The following is an 18,244-nucleotide window of genomic DNA, read 5'->3' as shown; positions in this document are numbered from 1 at the left end:
TACTCTGTGCCTCTATTTATAAAGCCCAGGATCCCGTATGCTTTTTTAACCACGTTCTCAACCTGCCCAGCCATCTTCAACGATCTGAGCACATTTACCCCAGATCTCTCTGTTCCTGTACCCCCTTTACCTGGAGTATTGTGTGCAGTTTTGGTCTCCTTATCTGAGGAAGGATGTCCTTGCCATGGAGGGAGTGCAACGAAGGTTCACCAGACTGATTCCTGGGATGGCAGGACTGACGTACGAGGAGAGATTGGGTCGACTCGGCCTGTATTCACTAGAGTTTAGAAGAATGAGAGGGGATCTCATCGAAACATCTAAAATTCTAACAGGACTAGACAGACTGGATGCAGGGAGGATGTTCCCGATGGCTGGGGGAGTCCAGAACCAGGGGGTCACAGTCTCAGGATACGGGGTAGGACATTTAGGAGTGAGATGAGGAGAAATGTCTTCACTCAGAGGGTGGTGAACCTGTGGAATTCTCTACCACAGAAGGCAGTGGAGGTCAAGTCAAGAAGGAGATAGATATATTTCTCAATGCTAAAGGGATCAAGGGATATGGGGAAAAAGCGGGAACAGGGGACTGAGTTGGACGATCGGCCATGATCATTTTGAATGGGGGAGCAGGCCCCCGAGGGGCCGAATGGCCTTCTCTTGCTCCTATTTCTCTCCGTTCCTGTCCCCCTTTTCGAGTCGCGCCCTCTCGTGTATGTTCCCGAAATTGTCGCTGGAGGATTTCTTACTTTCACGGGGGGGGGTGGGTGGGTACAGGAGTCCGTGTCTCCGCCGATGAGGGAGTGTTAGAGGGTCTCCCCAGGGTGGAGGGAGGGAGGAGGGAGTGTTAGAGGGTCTCCCCAGGGTGGAGGGAGGGAGGAGGGAGGGTTAGAGGGTCTCCCCAGGGTGGAGGGAGGGAGGAGGGAGGGTTAGAGGGTCTCCCCAGGGTGGAGGGAGGGAGGAGGGAGGGTTAGAGGGTCTTCCCAGGGTGGAGGGAGGGAGGGAGGAGGGAGAGTTGGAGGGTCTCCCCAGGGTGGAGGGAGGGAGGGTTAGAGGGTCTCCCCAGGGTGGAGAGAGGGAGGAGGGAGGGTTGGAGGGTCTCCCCAGGGTGGAGGGAGGGAGGGTTAGAGGGTCTCCCCAGGGTTTGAGGGTCTCCCCAGGGTTGGAGGGAGGAGGGTTGGAGGGTCTCCCCAGGGTTGGAGGGTCTCCCCAGGGTGGAGAGAGGTGGGAGGGAGGGTGGGAGGGTTGGAGGGTCTCCCTCAGGGTGGAGGGAGGGTTAGAGGGTCTCCCCAGGGTTGGAGGGAGGGTTTGAGGGTCTCCCTCAGGGTGGAGGGTCTCCCCAGGGTTAGAGGGTCTCCCCAGGGTTGGAGGGAGGGTTGGAGGGTCTCCCCAGGGTTGGAGGGAGGGTTGGAGGGTCTCCCCAGGGTTGGAGGGAGGGTTGGAGGGTCTCCCCAGGGTTGGAGGGAGGGTTGGAGGGTCTCCCCAGGGTTGGAGGGAGGGTTGGAGGGTCTCCCCAGGGTTGGAGGGAGGGTTGGAGGGTCTCCCTCAGGGTGGAGGGAGGGTTGGAGGGTCTCCCCAGGGTTGGAGGGAGGGTTGGAGGGTCTCCCCAGGGTTGGAGGGAGTGTTGGAGGGTCTCCCCAGGGTTGGAGGGAGGGTTGGAGGGTCTCCCCAGGGTTGGAGGGAGGGTTGGAGGGTCTCCCTCAGGGTTGGAGGGAGGGTTGGAGGGTCTCCTCAGGGTGGGAGGGAGGGTTGGAGGGTCTCCCTCAGGGTGGAGGGAGGGTTGGAGGGTCTCTCCAGGGTTGGAGGGAGGGTTGGAGGGTCTCCCCAGGGTTGGAGGGTCTCCCTCAGGGTTGGAGGGAGGGTTTGAGGGTCTCCACTCACTCCCCTCCAGATATCCCCCCTCCCTGTCTCACTGAATGGTTCAAACCCGGAAGTAGGTGGGGTTCCCCTGACTGGAGGGAGCTACCACTCCTGGAATAGTGAGGGGGGGGAGTTTGATCTTGAATGTGCCCTATTCCGGAGGCTGTCTCCCCTCTTTCCTTCCCTCACTCTCTGTCTTTGCACCCCCCAATCCCTATTCAAAGTCTGCACCTCCTGGGTGCAGTGGGGGGGAGGTGGCTTTGGTTTTTTTTAATGTTTGGTCTCTCCCAACACCCCCCCATCTCTGCCCTCTGCTGGAATGGACTCGCCCGGCGGCTGTGACAGTTTCTGGTGACGTCACAACGGCTGGAACTGCAACATTGTGGCGGCGGGTGAGGATTTCCCGCGCCAGCAGGAGGAGGGTCTCCCTCAGGGTGGAGGGTTAGAGGGTCTCCCTCAGGGTGGAGGGTTAGAGGGTCTCCCTCAGGGTGGAGGGAGGAGGGTTAGAGGGTCTCCCTCAGGGAGGAGGGAAGGTTAGAGGGTCTCCCTCAGGGTGGAGGGAGGGTTAGAGGGTCTCCCTCAGGGTGGATGGAGGGAGGGAGGGAGGGTTAGAGGGTCTCCCCCAGGGTGGAGGGAAGGAGGGTTTGAGGGTCTCCCCCAGGGTGGAGGGAGGGAGGGTTCGAGGGTCTCCCCCAGGGTGGAGGGAGGGAGGGTTCGAGGGTCTCCCCCAGGGTGGAGGGAGGGAGGGTTCGAGGGTCTCCCCCAGGGTGGAGGGAAGGTGAGAGGGTCTCCCTCAGGGTGGAGGGAGGAGGGTTGGAGGTTCTCCCCAGGGTGGAGGGAAGGTTAGAGGGTCTCCCTCAGGGTGGAGGGAGGGTTAGAGGGTCTCCCCCAGGGTGGAGGGAAGGTTGAGGGTCTCCCAGGGTGGGAGGGAGAGGGAGACAGAGAAGGAGAGAGTTGGTGAGGGTGAGGTGGAAATGGAGAGGGAGAGGCCTGGGTGGGTTTTGAGGGGTGGGATTTGGGGCAGGGCCCCCGCTCCTGACCGCGGCCCCCCGCAGCTCCTGACCGCGGCCCCCCGCAGCTCCTGACCGCGGCCCCCCGCAGCTCCTGACCGCGGCCCCCCGCTGACTCCCCGGCAGGAACGGGCCCAGGGCCCACGCGTCAGTCGGCGAGGACAGGGCCGCGATGCCCCCTCAGGTCGAATTGCCCCACCGGCGCTCAACGCCTGGGAGCTCACCCGAGATGATGGGGTCTCTCGTGCGTCTCCCTCCGCCCCCCCACCGTTGGCGGCCGTGCCTTCAGACGCCCGGGCCCTGCGCTCTGGTATCCCCTCCCTAAAACCACCCGTCCCGCTCCCTCTCCCTCTCCTCCTTCTGGTCTCCTGTCCGAATGGCTCCTTCTGTGGCCTGGGGTCAGTTTTCCGCTCCTGTGACCCTCCGAGAGTCCGGCGCTCCCTTGGTACCGACCCTCCGAGAGTCCGGCACTCCCTCAGTACTGACCCTCCGAGAGTCCGGCACTCCCTCAGTACTGACCCTCCGAGAGTCCGGCACTCCCTCAGTACTGACCCTCCGAGAGTCCGGCGCTCCCTCGGTACCGACCCTCCGAGAGTCCGGCGCTCCCTCAGTACTGACCCTCCGACAGTGCGGAGCTCCCTCAGTACTGACCCTCCGACAGTGCGGCCCTCCCTCAGTACTGACCCTCCGACAGTGCGGCCCTCCCTCAGTACTGACCCTCTGACAGTGCGGCGCTCCCTCAGTACTGACCCTCCGACAGTGCGGCGCTCCCTCAGTACCGACCCTCCGACAGTGCGGAGCTCCCTCAGTACCGACCCTCCGACAGTGCGGCGCTCCCTCAGTGCTGACCCTCCGACAGTGCGGAGCTCCCTCAGTACCGACCCTCCGACAGTGCGGAGCTCCCTCAGTACCGACCCTCCGACAGTGCGGAGCTCCCTCGGGACTGACCCTCCGACAGTGCGGCGCTCCCTCGGTACTGACCCTCCGACAGTGCGGAGCTCCCTCCGTACTGACCCTCCGACAGTGCAGCGCTCCCTCAGTACTGACCCTCCGACAGTGCGGCGCTCCCTCAGTACTGACCCTCCGACAGTGCGGCGCTCCCTCAGTACTGACCCTCCGACAGTGCGGCGCTCCCTCAGTACCGACCCTCCGACCGTGCGGCCCTCCCTCAGTACCGACCCTCCGACCGTGTGGCCCTCCCTCAGTACTGACCCTCCGACAGTGCGGCGCTCCCTCAGTACTGACCCTCCGACAGTGCGGCGCTCCCTCAGTACTGACCCTCCGACAGTGCGGCGCTCCCTCAGTACCGACCCTCCGACCGTGCGGCCCTCCCTCAGTACCGACCCTCCGACCGTGTGGCCCTCCCTCAGTACTGACCCTCCGACAGTGCGGCGCTCCCTCAGTACCGACCCTCCGACAGTGCGGCGCTCCCTCAGGACCGACCCTCCGACAGTGCAGCGCTCCCTCAGTACTGACCCTCCGACAGTGCAGCACTCCCTCAGTACTGACCCTCCGACAGTGCAGCGCTCCCTCAGTACCGACCCTCCGACAGTGCGGAGCTCCCTCAGTACTGACCCTCCGACAGTGCAGCACTCCCTCAGTACTGACCCTCCGACAGTGCGGCGCTCCCTCGGTACTGACCCTCCGACAGTGCAGCACTCCCTCAGTACTGACCCTCCGACAGTGCGGGGCTCCCTCAGTACTGACCCTCCGACAGTGCGGCGCTCCCTCGGTACTGACCCTCCGACAGCGCGGCGCTCCCTCCCGATCGTCCGCCCCTGTATAATTGCACGTGTATCTTTCCCGTCGCAGGGATTTTATTTCTGCCTCTGCCAGTCTGCTGCGGAGTCCGGGCCGAGGTGAGGGAGACGGGCGTCGGCCCCCGACCCGCCCGCCATGAACGCCATCGTGGCGCTCTGCCACTTCTGCGAGCTCCACGGCCCACGCACGCTCTTCTGCACCCAGGCCCTGCACTCCCCCGTGCCTCAGGGGGCGGCCGAGGCCGAGGGGCAGGGGCAGGGGCCGGGCCCCGGCGAGGACGAGGAGGGGGGAATCCAGATGGGCCCCGGCCTCCGTCCCCGCAGCCCCTCGGAGGGCAACGGGGAGGACGCGGGCAGCCCCGGACCCAAGAAATCGGACATGTGCGAGGTGAGTGGTGACGGGGGGTTTGGGGGGGAGTGGGTGGTTGGAGAGATCCCCGGGTTAATCGGGAGCCTGGCCCCCCCACCCCGCCCCTCCGAGCCCACCGATCCCCTCCGTCGCAGAGGGCTCCCTCAGGGAGATATCTGTACACTGACTGGTGTCTCTCAGTCCCCTCTCTCTCAGGGAGATATCTGTACACTGACTGGTGTCTCTCAGTCCCCTCTCTCAGGGAGATATCTGTACACTGACTGGTGTCTCTCAGTCCCCTCTCTCTCAGGGAGATATCTGTACACTGACTGGTGTCTCTCAGTCCCCTCTCTCTCAGGGAGATATCTGTACACTGACTGGTGTCTCTCAGTCCCCTCTCTCTCAGGGAGATATCTGTACACTGACTGGTGTCTCTCAGTCCCCTCTCTCTCAGGGAGATATCTGTACACTGACTGGTGTCTCTCAGTCCCCTCTCTCTCAGGGAGATATCTGTACACTGACTGGTGTCTCTCAGTCCCCTCTCTCTCAGGGAGATATCTGTACACTGACTGGTGTCTCTCAGTCCCCTCTCTCTCAGGGAGATATCTGTACACTGACTGGTGTCTCTCAGTCCCCTCTCAGGGAGATATCTGTACACTGACTGGTGTCTCTCAGTCCCCTCTCTCTCAGGGAGATATCTGTACACTGACTGGTGTCTCTCAGTCCCCTCTCTCTCAGGGAGATATCTGTACACTGACTGGTGTCTCTCAGTCCCTCTCTCTTAGGGAGATATCTGCACACTGACTGGTGTCTCTCAGTCCCCTCTCTCTCAGGGAGATATCTGTACACTGACTGGTGTCTCTCAGTCCCCTCTCTCAGGGAGATATCTGCACACTGACTGGTGTCTCTCAGTCCCCTCTCTCTCAGGGAGATATCTGTACACTGACTGGTGTCTCTCAGTCCCCTCTCTCAGGGAGATATCTGTACACTGACTGGTGTCTCTCAGTCCCTCTCTCTCAGGGAGATATCTGTACACTGACTGGTGTCTCTCAGTCCCCTCTCTCTCTCAGGGAGATATCTGTACACTGACTGGTGTCTCTCAGTCCCTCTCTCAGGGAGATATCTGTACACTGACTGGTGTCTCTCAGTCCCCTCTCTCTCAGGGAGATATCTGTACACTGACTTGTGTCTGTCAGTCCCCTCTCTCTCTCAGGGAGATATCTGTACACTGACTGGTGTCTCTCAGTCCCTCTCTCTCAGGGAGATATCTGTACACTGACTGGTGTCTCTCAGTCCCCTCTCTCTCAGGGAGATATCTGTACACTGACTGGTGTCACTCAGTCCCCTCTCTCTCAGGGAGATATCTGTACACTGACTGGTGTCTCTCAGTCCCTCTCTCTCAGGGTGATATCTGTACACTGACTGGTGTCTCTCAGTCCCCTCTCTCTCAGGGAGATATCTGTACACTGACTGGTGTCTCTCAGTCCCCTCTCTCTCAGGGAGATATCTGTACACTGACTGGTGTCTCTCAGTCCCCTGTCTCTCAGGGAGATATCTGTACACTGACTGGTGTCTCTCAGTCCCCTCTCTCTCAGGGAGATATCTGTACACTGACTGGTGTCTCTCAGTCCCCTCTCTCTCAGGGAGATATCTGTACACTGACTGGTGTCTCTCAGTCCCCTCTCTCTCAGGGAGATATCTGTACACTGACTGGTGTCTCTCAGTCCCTCTCTCTCAGGGAGATATCTACACTGACTGGTGTCTCTCAGTCCCTCTCAGGGAGATATCTGTACACTGACTGGTGTCTCTCAGTCCCTCTCTCTCAGGGAGATATCTGTACACTGACTGGTGTCTCTCAGTCCCCTCTCTCTCAGGGAGATATCTGTACACTGACTGGTGTCTCTCAGTCCCTCTCAGGGAGATATCTGTACACTGACTGGTGTCTCTCAGTCCCTCTCTCTCAGGGAGATATCTGTACACTGACTGGTGTCTCTCAGTCCCTCTCTCTCAGGGAGATATCTGTACACTGACTGGTGTCTCTCAATCCCCTCTCTCTCAGGGAGATATCTGTACACTGACTGGTGTCTCTCAGTCCCCTCTCTCTCAGGGAGATATCTGCACACTGACTGGTGTCTCTCAGTCCCCTCTCTCTCAGGGAGATATCTGCACACTGACTGGTGTCTCTCAGTCCCCTCTCTCTCAGGGAGATATCTGTACACTGACTGGTGTCTCTCAGTCCCTCTCTCTCAGGGAGATATCTGTACACTGACTGGTGTCTCTCAGTCCCTCTCTCTCAGGGAGATATCTGTACACTGACTGGTGTCTCTCAGTCCCCTCTCTCTCAGGGAGATATCTGTACACTGACTGGTGTCTCTCAGTCCCTCTCTCTCAGGGAGATATCTGTACACTGACTGGTGTCTCTCAGTCCCTCTCTCTCAGGGAGATATCTGTACACTGACTGGTGTCTCAGTCCCCTCTCTCTCAATTGTAAACAATTTTACAACACCAAGTTATAGTCCAGCAATTTTATCTTAAATTCACAAGCTTTCGGAGATTTTCTCCTTCCTCAGGTAAATGTTTCAAGATCTCCTTGAAGCCTACGCATTTATACATATTGAATAATACATGGTGTTTACAGACTGCCTCTGCAACTGCCCGTTGCCAAGGCAATCACCGTGTTCAGACAGAGAGGTGTCATCTGCAGAACCCCCGAATACACATTCAACAAAAAAACAAACAGGGAAAAAAACAGAGAAAAAAAAGGAGAAAAAAAAACAGAGAGAGAGGCAGAAACATCCGGAAGGCAGAGAGAGCCAGCAAATGACCCATTATATTAAAAACAGATAACATTTGTTCGCTGGTGGGGTAACGTGTAGCGTGACATGAACCCAAGGTCCCGGTTGAGGCCGTCCTCATGGGTGCGGAACTTGGCTATCAATTTCTGCTCGACGATTTTGCGTTGTCGTGTGTCTCGAAGGCCGCCTTGGAGTACGCTTACCCGAAGGTCGGTGGATGAATGTCCATGACTGCTGAAGTGTTCCCCGACTGGGAGGGAACCCTCAGTCCCCTCTCTCTCAGGGAGATATCTGTACACTGACTGGTGTCTCTCAGTCCCCTCTCTCAGGGAGATATCTGTACAATGACTGGTGTCTCTCAGTCCCCTCTCTCTCAGGGAGATATCTGTACACTGACTGGTGTCTCTCAGTCCCCTCTCTCTCAGGGAGATATCTGTACACTGACTGGTGTCTCTCAGTCCCCTCTCTCTCAGGGAGATATCTGTACACTGACTGGTGTCTCTCAGTCCCTCTCTCTCAGTGAGATATCTGTACACTGACTGGTGTCTCTCAGTCCCCTCTCTCTCAGGGAGATATCTGTACACTGACTGGTGTCTCTCAGTCCCCTCTCTCTCAGGGAGATATCTGTACACTGACTGGTGTCTCTCAGTCCCCTCTCCCTCAGAGAGATATCTGTACACTGACTGGTGTCTCTCAGTCCCCTCTCTCTCAGGGTGATATCTGTACACTGACTGGTGTCTCTCAGTCCCCTCTCTCTCAGGGAGATATCTGTACACTGACTGGTGTCTCTCAGTCCCCTCTCTCTCAGGGAGATATCTGTACACTGACTGGTGTCTCTCAGTCCCTCTCTCTCAGGGAGATATCTGTACACTGACTGGTGTCTCTCAGTCCCTCTCTCTCAGGGAGATATCTGTACACTGACTGGTGTCTCTCAGTCCCCTCTCTCTCAGGGAGATATCTATACACTGACTGGTGTCTCTCAGTCCCCTCTCTCTCAGGGAGATATCTGTACACTGACTGGTGTCTCTCAGTCCCTCTCTCTCAGGGAGATATCTGTACACTGACTGGTGTCTCTCAGTCCCCTCTCTCTCAGGGAGATATCTGTACACTGACTGGTGTCTCTCAGTCCCCTGTCTCTCAGGGAGATATCTGACATTTGGTTGTCCTGTGCTTTTTGATTCCCTCAGGGCTGCCGCTCGCTCTCCCTCGGCCATCCTGGGTACATCAGCTCCGACAAGGAGGCCTCCATCGAGTACGTGAGCCAACAGCACCCCGGCCACCCGCAGCTATTCAGCATTGTGAGGCAGGCCTGTGTGCGCAGTCTCAGCTGTGAGGTGAGTGTGGGGGGCTCCGGTGTTGTGGCGGTGAGGGGTTACTGAGGCGGACGGGGGGGTTGGAATAAGATTGAGGGATTGGGGAGAAGGTGGGTAGGTGGGATTGAGGGATTGGGGAGAAGGTGGGTAGGTGGGATTGAGGGATTGGGGAGAAGGTGGGATTGAGGGATACGGGGAGAAGGTGGGTAGGTGGGATTGAGGGATTGGGGAGAAGGTGGGGAGGTGTGGGATTGGGGAGAAGGTGGGGAGGTGTGGGATTGAGGGATTGGGGAGAAGGTGGGTAGGTGTGGGATTGAGGGATTGGGGAGAAGGTGGGGAGGTGTGGGATTGAGGGATTGGGGAGAAGATGGGTTGGTGTGGGATTGAGGGATTGGGGAGAAGGTGGGGAGGTGTGGGGTTGAGGGATTGGGGAGAAGATGGGTAGGTGTGGGATTGAGGGATTGGGGAGAAGGTGGGTAGGTGTGGGATTGAGGGATTGGGGAGAAGGTGGGTCGGTGTGGGATTGAGGGATTGGGGAGAAGGTGGGTAGGTGGGATTGAGGGATTGGGGAGAAGGTGGGATTGAGGGATACGGGGAGAAGGTGGGTAGGTGGGATTGAGGGATTGGGGAGAAGGTGGGGAGGTGTGGGATTGGGGAGAAGGTGGGGAGGTGTGGGATTGAGGGATTGGGGAGAAGGTGGGTAGGTGTGGGATTGAGGGATTGGGGAGAAGGTGGGGAGGTGTGGGATTGAGGGATTGGGGAGAAGATGGGTTGGTGTGGGATTGAGGGATTGGGGAGAAGGTGGGGAGGTGTGGGGTTGAGGGATTGGGGAGAAGGTGGGTTGGTGTGGGATTGAGGGATTGGGGAGAAGGTGGGTAGGTGGGATTGAGGGATTGGGGAGAAGGTGGGTAGGTGGGATTGAGGGATTGGGGAGAAGGTGGGTCGGTGTGGGATTGAGGGATTGGGGAGAAGGTGGGTAGGTGTGGGATTGAGGGATTGGGGAGAAGGTGGGGAGGTGTGGGATTGAGGGATTGGGGAGAAGGTGGGTCGGTGTGGGATTGAGGGATTGGGGAGAAGGTGGGTAGGTGTGGGATTGAGGGATTGGGGAGAAGGTGGGTCGGTGTGGGATTGAGGGATTGGGGAGAAGGTGGGTAGGTGTGGGATTGAGGGATTGGGGAGAAGGTGGGTAGGTGTGGGATTGAGGGATTGGGGAGAAGGTGGGTAGGTGTGGGATTGAGGGATTGGGGAGAAAGTGGGTCGGTGTGGGATTGAGGGATTGGGGAGAAGGTGGGTCGGTGTGGATTGAGGGATTGGGGAGAAGGTGGATAGGTGTGGGATTGAGGGATTGAGGGATTGGGGAGTAAATGGGATTGAGGGACATGGTGGGATTGGGAGCTCCCTGCTGGATCCCGGGAGTGTGTCGACTCTCTCCCTGTGCTCGCCCCACAGGTGTGCCCGGGCCGAGAGGGTCCCATCTTCTTCGGTGATGAGCAGCATGGATTTGTCTTCAGCCACACGTTCTTTATCAAGGACAGCCTCGCCCGTGGATTCCAGCGCTGGTACAGCATGATTGTCGTCATGATGGACAGAATCTACCTCATCAACTCCTGGCCCTTCCTCTTCAGCACAATCCGTGGGATCATTGATGAGCTGCAGGGCAACGCCATGAAGGTGGGCATCCTAAACCCAAACCTCAGGCAGTGCCCAGGTCACACGGCAGTGTCAGTGCCCAGTGACCCTCCAGAGAATATATACAGGAGTGTTATACCCAGTAACACACGGTGTGTTATTATATAATATATATACAGGAGTGTTATACCCAGTAACACACGGTGTGTTATTATATAATATATATACAGGAGTGTTATACCCAGTAACACAGTGTGTTATTATATAATATATATACAGGAGTGTTATACCCAGTAACACACGGTGTGTTATTATATAATATATATACAGGAGTGTTATACCCAGTAACACACGGTGTGTTATTATATAATATATATACAGGAGTGTTATACCCAGTAACACACGGTGTGTTATTATATAATATATATACAGGAGTGTTATACCCAGTAACACACGGTGTGTTATTATATAATATATATCCAGGAGTGTTATCCCCATTAACACACGGTGTGTTATTATATAATATATATACAGGAGTGTTATACCCAGTAACACACGGTGTGTTATTATATAATATATATACAGGAGTGTTATACCCAGTAACACACAGTGTGTTATTGTATAATATAGATACAGGAGTGTTATACCCAGTAACACACGGTGTGTTATTATATAATATATATACAGGAGTGTTATACCCAGTAACACACGGTGTGTTATTATATAATATATATACAGGAGTGTTATACCCAGTAACACAGTGTGTTATTATATAATATATATACAGGAGTGTTATACCCAGTAACACACGGTGTGTTATTATATAATATATATACAGGAGTGTTATACCCAGTAACACACGGTGTGTTATTATATAATATATATACAGGAGTGTTATACCCAGTAACACACGGTGTGTTATTATATAATATATATACAGGAGTGTTATACCCAGTAACACACGGTGTGTTATTATATAATATATATACAGGAGTGTTATACCCAGTAACACACGGTGTGTTATTATATAATATATATACAGGAGTGTTATACCCGGTAACACACGGTGTATTATTATATAATATATATACAGGAGTGTTATACCCAGTAACGCACGGTGTGTTATTATATAATATATATACAGGAGTGTTATACCCGGTAACACACGGTGTGTTATTATATAATATATACAGGAGTGTTATACCCAGTAACACACGGTGTGTTATTATATAATATATATACAGGAGTGTTATACCCAGTAAACACACGGTGTGTTATTATATAATATATATACAGGAGTGTTATACCCAGTAACACACGGTGTGTTATTATATAATATATACAGGAGTGTTATACCCAGTAACACACGGTGTGTTATTATATAATATATATACAGGAGTTTATACCCAGTAACACACGGTGTGTTATTATATAATATATATACAGGAGTGTTATACCCAGTAACACACGGTGTGTTATTATATAATATATACAGGAGTGTTATACCCAGTAACGCACGGTGTGTTATTATATAATATATATACAGGAGTGTTATACCCGGTAACACACGGTGTGTTATTATATAATATATATACAGGAGTGTTATACCCGGTAACACACGGTGTGTTATTATATAATATATATACAGGAGTGTTATACCCGGTAACACACGGTGTGTTATTATATAATATATATACAGGAGTGTTATACCCAGTAACACACGGTGTGTTATTATATAATATATATACAGGAGTGTTATACCCAGTAACACACGGTGTGTTATTATATAATATATATACAGGAGCGTTATACCCGATAACACACGGTGTGTTATTATATAATATATATACAGGAGTGTTATGCCCGGTAACACACGGTGTGTTATTATATAATATATATACAGGAGTGTTATACCCAGTAACGCACGGTGTGTTATTATATAATATTTTTACAGGAGTGTTATACACCGTAACGCACGGTGTGTTATTATATAATATATATACAGGAGTGTTATACCCAGTAACACACGGTGTGTTATTATATAATATATATACGGGAGTGTTATACCCAGTAACACACGGTGTGTTATTATATAATATATATACGGGAGTGTTATACCAGTAACACACGGTGTGTTATTATATAATATATATACAGGAGTGTTATACCCAGTAACACAGGGTGTGTTTATTATATAATATATATACAGGAGTGTTATACCCAGTAACACACGGTGTGTTATTATATAATATATATACAGGAGTGTTATACCCAGTAACACAGGGTGTGTTATTATATAATATATATACAGGAGTGTTATACCCAGTAACACACGGTGTGTTATTATATAATATATATACAGGAGTGTTATACCCAGTAACACAGGAGTGTTATACCCAGTAACACACGTGTGTTATTATATAATATATATACGGGGAGTGTTATACCCAGTAACACACGGTGTGTTATTATATAATATATATACGGGAGTGTTTATACCCAGTACACACGGTGTGTTATTATATAAATATATATACAGGAGTGTTATAGCCAGTAACACACGGTGTGTTATTATAATAATATATATACAGGAGTGTTATACCCAGTAACACACGGTGTGTTATTATATAATATATATACAGGAGTGTTATACCCAGTAACACACGTGTGTTATTATATAATATATATACAGGAGTGTTATACACAGTAACACACGGTGTGTTATTATATAATATATATACAGGAGTGTTATACCCAGTAACACACGGTGTGTTATTATATAATATATATACAGGAGTGTTATACCCGGTAACACACGGTGTGTTATTATATATATATATACAGGAGTGTTATACCCAGTAACACACGGTGTGTTATTATATAATATATATACAGGAGTGTTATACCCGATAACACACGGTGTGTTATTATATAATATATATACAGGAGTGTTATACCCGGTAACACACGGTGTGTTATTATATAATATATATACAGGAGTGTTATACCCAGTAACACAGGGTGTGTTATTATATAATATATATACAGGAGTGTTATACCAGTAACACACGGTGTGTTATTATATAATATATATACAGGAGTGTTATACCCAGTAACACAGGAGTGTTATACCCAGTAACACACGTGTGTTATTATATAATATATATACGGGAGTGTTATACCCAGTAACACACGGTGTGTTATTATATAATATATATACGGGAGTGTTATACCCAGTAACACACGGTGTGTTATTATATAATATATATACAGGAGTGTTATAGCCAGTAACACACGTGTGTGTTATTATATAATATATATACAGGAGTGTTATACCCAGTAACACAACGGTGTGTTATTATATAATATATATACAGGAGTGTTATACCCGGTAACACACGGTGTGTTATTATATAATATATATACAGGAGTGTTATACCCGGTAACACACGGTGTGTTATTATATAATATATATACAGGAGTGTTATACCCGGTAACACACGGTGTGTTATTATATAATATATATACAGGAGTGTTATACCCGGTAACGCACGGTGTGTTATTATATAATATATATACAGGAGTGTTATACCCAGTAACACACGGTGTGTTATTATATAATATATATACAGGAGTGTTATACCCGATAACACACGGTGTGTTATTATATAATATATATACAGGAGTGTTATACCCGGTAACACACGGTGTGTTATTATATAATATATATACAGGAGTGTTATACCCAGTAACACACGGTGTGTTATTATATAATATATATACAGGAGTGTTATACCCGGTAACACACGGTGTGTTATTATATAATATATATACAGGAGTGTTATACCCAGTAACACACGGTGTGTTATTATATAATATATATACAGGAGTGTTATACCCAGTAACACGGTGTGTTATTATATAATATATTTTCAGGAGTGTTATACCCAGTAACACACGGTGTGTTATTATATAATATATATACAGGAGTGTTATACCCAGTAACACACGGTGTGTTATTATATAATATATATACAGGAGTGTTATACCCAGTAACACAGTGTGTTATTATATAATATATATACAGGAGTGTTATACCCAGTAACGCACGGTGTGTTATTATATAATATATATACAGGAGTGTTATACCCAGTAACGCACGGTGTGTTATTATATAATATATATACAGGAGTGTTATACCCAGTAACACAGTGTGTTATTATATAATATATATACAGGAGTGTTATACCCAGTAACACACGGTGTGTTATTATATAATATATAACAGGAGTGTTATACCCGGTAACACACGGTGTGTTATTATATAATATATATACAGGAGTGTTATACCCAGTAACGCACGGTGTGTTTATTATATAATATATATACAGGAGTGTTATACCCAGTAACGCACGGTGTGTTATTATATAATATATATACAGGAGTGTTATACCCAGTAACACAGTGTGTTATTATATAATATATATACAGGAGTGTTATACCCAGTAACACACGGTGTGTTATTATATAATATATATACAGGAGTGTTATACCCGGTAACACACGGTGTGTTATTATATAATATATATACAGGAGTGTTATACCCGGTAACACACAGTGTGTTATTATATAATATATATACAAGAGTGTTATACCCAGTAACACACGGTGTGTTATTATATAATATATATACAGGAGTGTTGTTATATAATATGAGATGAAGGGACCGAGTGTCATCTATCCACGTTTGAGAGTGATCGTTGGGAGAGTAAGCTGTGAGGAGGACACACAGAGTCTGCAAAGGGATATGGGCAGGTTAAGTGAGTGGGCAAGAAGGTGGCAGATGGAGTATAATGTGGGGAAATGTGAGTTTTATTCACTTTGGTCGGAAGAATAGAAAAACAGGATATTTTTTGAATGGTGAGAAACTATTAAATGTTGGTGTTCAGAGGGATTTGGGTGTCCTTGTACACGAAACACAGAAAGTTAACATGCAGGTACAGCAAGTAATTAGGAAAGCAAATGGTACGTTGGCCTTTATTGTAGGGGTTGGAGTACAAGAGTAAGGAAGTCTTACTGCAATTGTACAGGGCTTTGGTGAGACCTCACCTGGAGTACTGTGTACAGTTTTGGTCTCTTATCTAAGGAAGGATATACTTGCCTTAGAGGCGGTGCAATGAAGGTTCACTAATTGATTCCTGGGAGGAGAGGGTTGTCCTATGAGGAGAGATTGAGTAGAATGGGCCAATACTCTCTGGAGTTTCGAAGAATGAGAGGTAATCTCATTGAAACATATCAGATTCTGAGGGGGTTTAACAGGGTAGATGCTGAGAGGATGTTTCCCCCCTGGCTGGAGAGTCTAGAACGAGGGGGCACAGTCTCAGGATAAGGGGTCGGACATTCAAGACTGAGATGAGGAGGAATTTCTTCACTCAGAGGGTTGTGAATATTTGGAAATCTCTACCCCAGAGGGCTGTGGATGCTCAGTCGTTGAGGATATTCAAGGCTGAACTCTGGGGGAATCGAGGGATACGGGGATCGGGGGGGAAAGTGGAGTTGAGGTCGAAGATCAGCCATGATCTGGTTGAATGGGGGAGCAGGCTCGAGGGGCCGAATGGCCCACTCCTGCTCCTATTTCTGATGTTCTTGTGTGTGTGTTATTATGTAATATGTACGGGAGTGTTCGACCCAGTAACCCACTGTCTCTCTCTCTCTCTCTCCCACTCTTCTCTCCCCACCCCCCTCACCTCTGCAGGTCTTCGAGGCCGAGCAGTATGGTTGCCCTCAGCGGGCCCAGCGGATGAACACGGCCTTCACCCCGGGGGCCTTCCTGCACCAGCGCAACGGAAATGCGGCTCGATCGCTCCCCTCGCTGACCAACGATCTCAACCTGTGGGCGTCGCTGCACACCAGCTTTGCCTGGTGAGGGCGGAGGGGCCAGGGGGCGGAGGGAGCCTCCGACTGTTGAGGGCTCTCCTCGTTCCCGGCTGGAACGGGGCGGGGGGCTGAGGGCCTCTACGGGGCGAGGGGGTGGGGGCCTGGAGTTGGGGGGGCTTGGGGCCTGGAGACGGGTCTCCCCCGGGGTGGGGGGCTTGGAGACGGGTCTCCCCCGGGGTGGGGGGCTTGGAGACGGGTCTCCCCCGGGGTGGGGGGCTTGGAGACGGTCTCCCCCGGGGTGGGCGGCTTGGAGACGGGTCTCCCCCGGGGTGGGGGGCTTGGAGACGGGTCTCCCCCGGGGGGGGGGGGGGGCTTGGAGACGGGTCTCCCCCGGGGGGGGGGGGGGGGGCTTGGAGACGGGTCTCCCCCGGGGTGGGGGGCTTTGAGACGGGTCTCCCCCGGGGTGGGGGGCTTTGAGACGGGTCTCCCCCGGGGTGGGGGGCTTGGAGACGGGTCTCCCCCGGGGGGGGGGGGGGCTTGGAGACGGGTCTCCCCCCGGGGTGGGGGGCTTGGAGACGGGTCTCCCCGGGGGGGTGGGGGGCTTGGAGACGGGTCTCCCCGGGGGGGTGGGGGGCTTGGAGACGGGTCTCCCCGGGGGGGTGGGGGGCTTGGAGACGGGTCCCCCCCAGGGTGGGGGGGCTTGGGGCCTGGAGACGGGTCTCCCCGGGGTGGGGGGCTTGGAGACGGGTCCCCCCAGGGTGGGGGGCTTGGGGCCTGGAGACGGGTCTCCCCCGGGGTGGGGGGGCTTGGAGACGGGTCTCCCCCGGGGTGGGGGCTTTGAGACGGGTCTCCCCCCGGGGGTGGGGGGGCTTGGAGATGGGTCCCCCCCAGGGTGGGGGGGGCTTGGGGCTGGAGGTGGACCTGGGCCTTGGGCCTGGAGCTGGATTTCTTTGCAAGGCCTTGGTCTTTGAGCTGGGCCTGGGGCTGGATTTCTTTCCATGGGCCTGACACCAACCCTCTCTCTTTTCTCCCCCCCCGCCCCCCTCCTCCTCCTCCTCCTCCCGCTTGCAGGTTACTGAAGGCCTGCGGCAGCCGGCTGACAGAGAAGCTTCTGGAAGGCGCTCCCACCGAGGACACCCTGGTTCAGATGGAGAAACTGGCAGGTGAGAGGACCGCAGGCCCTGCCATAGGAGGGTTGCTCCCCACGCGTTCCAGGAAAGCCCCAGGCTTCATTCCTGGCCTGTGCCGAGCCGGGGGACAATCCCGCAGAACCTTATCCCGTGGAGAGTGGCCGCTCGGCCCATCGCGCCCGTGCTAGCTCTGTGGAAGGGCGATCCAATTGGTCCCACTTTCCCCCCCCTCCTCTTTCCCTCTCAGTCCTGCAAATTGCTCCCCTTCAAGGAATCACCCAATTCCCTTTTGAAGGTCACTGCTCCCACCGCCCTCTCAGGCAGCGAATTCCACATTGGAGCAACTCGCCGTGTTAAAAAACCATTCTCCTCATCTTCCCCCTCTCTCCCTGGCTCTCGTTTATTCGTCCATGGGATGTGGGCGTCGCTGGCGAGGCCGGCATTTATTGCCCATCCCTAATTGCCCTTGAGAAGGTGGTGGTGAGCCGCCTTCTTGAGCCGCTGCAGTCCGTGTGGTGAAGGTTCTA

At 52.3% G+C, this 18,244-nt stretch overlaps 1 protein-coding gene across 1 annotated transcript; it reads left to right on the top strand.

The window, feature by feature from the left end:
• Positions 1-2,192: 2,192 nt before the first annotated feature.
• On the top strand, positions 2,193-17,750 carry flcn (folliculin; the record flags this gene model as incomplete). The annotated part of the gene is made up of 6 exons (XM_067977688.1): positions 2,193-2,246; positions 4,677-5,012; positions 8,956-9,102; positions 10,531-10,752; positions 16,466-16,632; positions 17,659-17,750. Coding segments are annotated over exons 2-6 (880 nt in total), but the record flags the coding sequence as incomplete, so codon positions are not given.
• Between the last annotated feature and the right edge of the window lie 494 nt (positions 17,751-18,244).

This window comes from Heptranchias perlo, unplaced genomic scaffold (assembly GCF_035084215.1).
Source record: "Heptranchias perlo isolate sHepPer1 unplaced genomic scaffold, sHepPer1.hap1 HAP1_SCAFFOLD_1673, whole genome shotgun sequence".
NCBI classification, from domain to species: domain Eukaryota; kingdom Metazoa; phylum Chordata; class Chondrichthyes; order Hexanchiformes; family Hexanchidae; genus Heptranchias; species Heptranchias perlo.
This window is presented reverse-complemented; position numbering and strand designations above follow the sequence as displayed.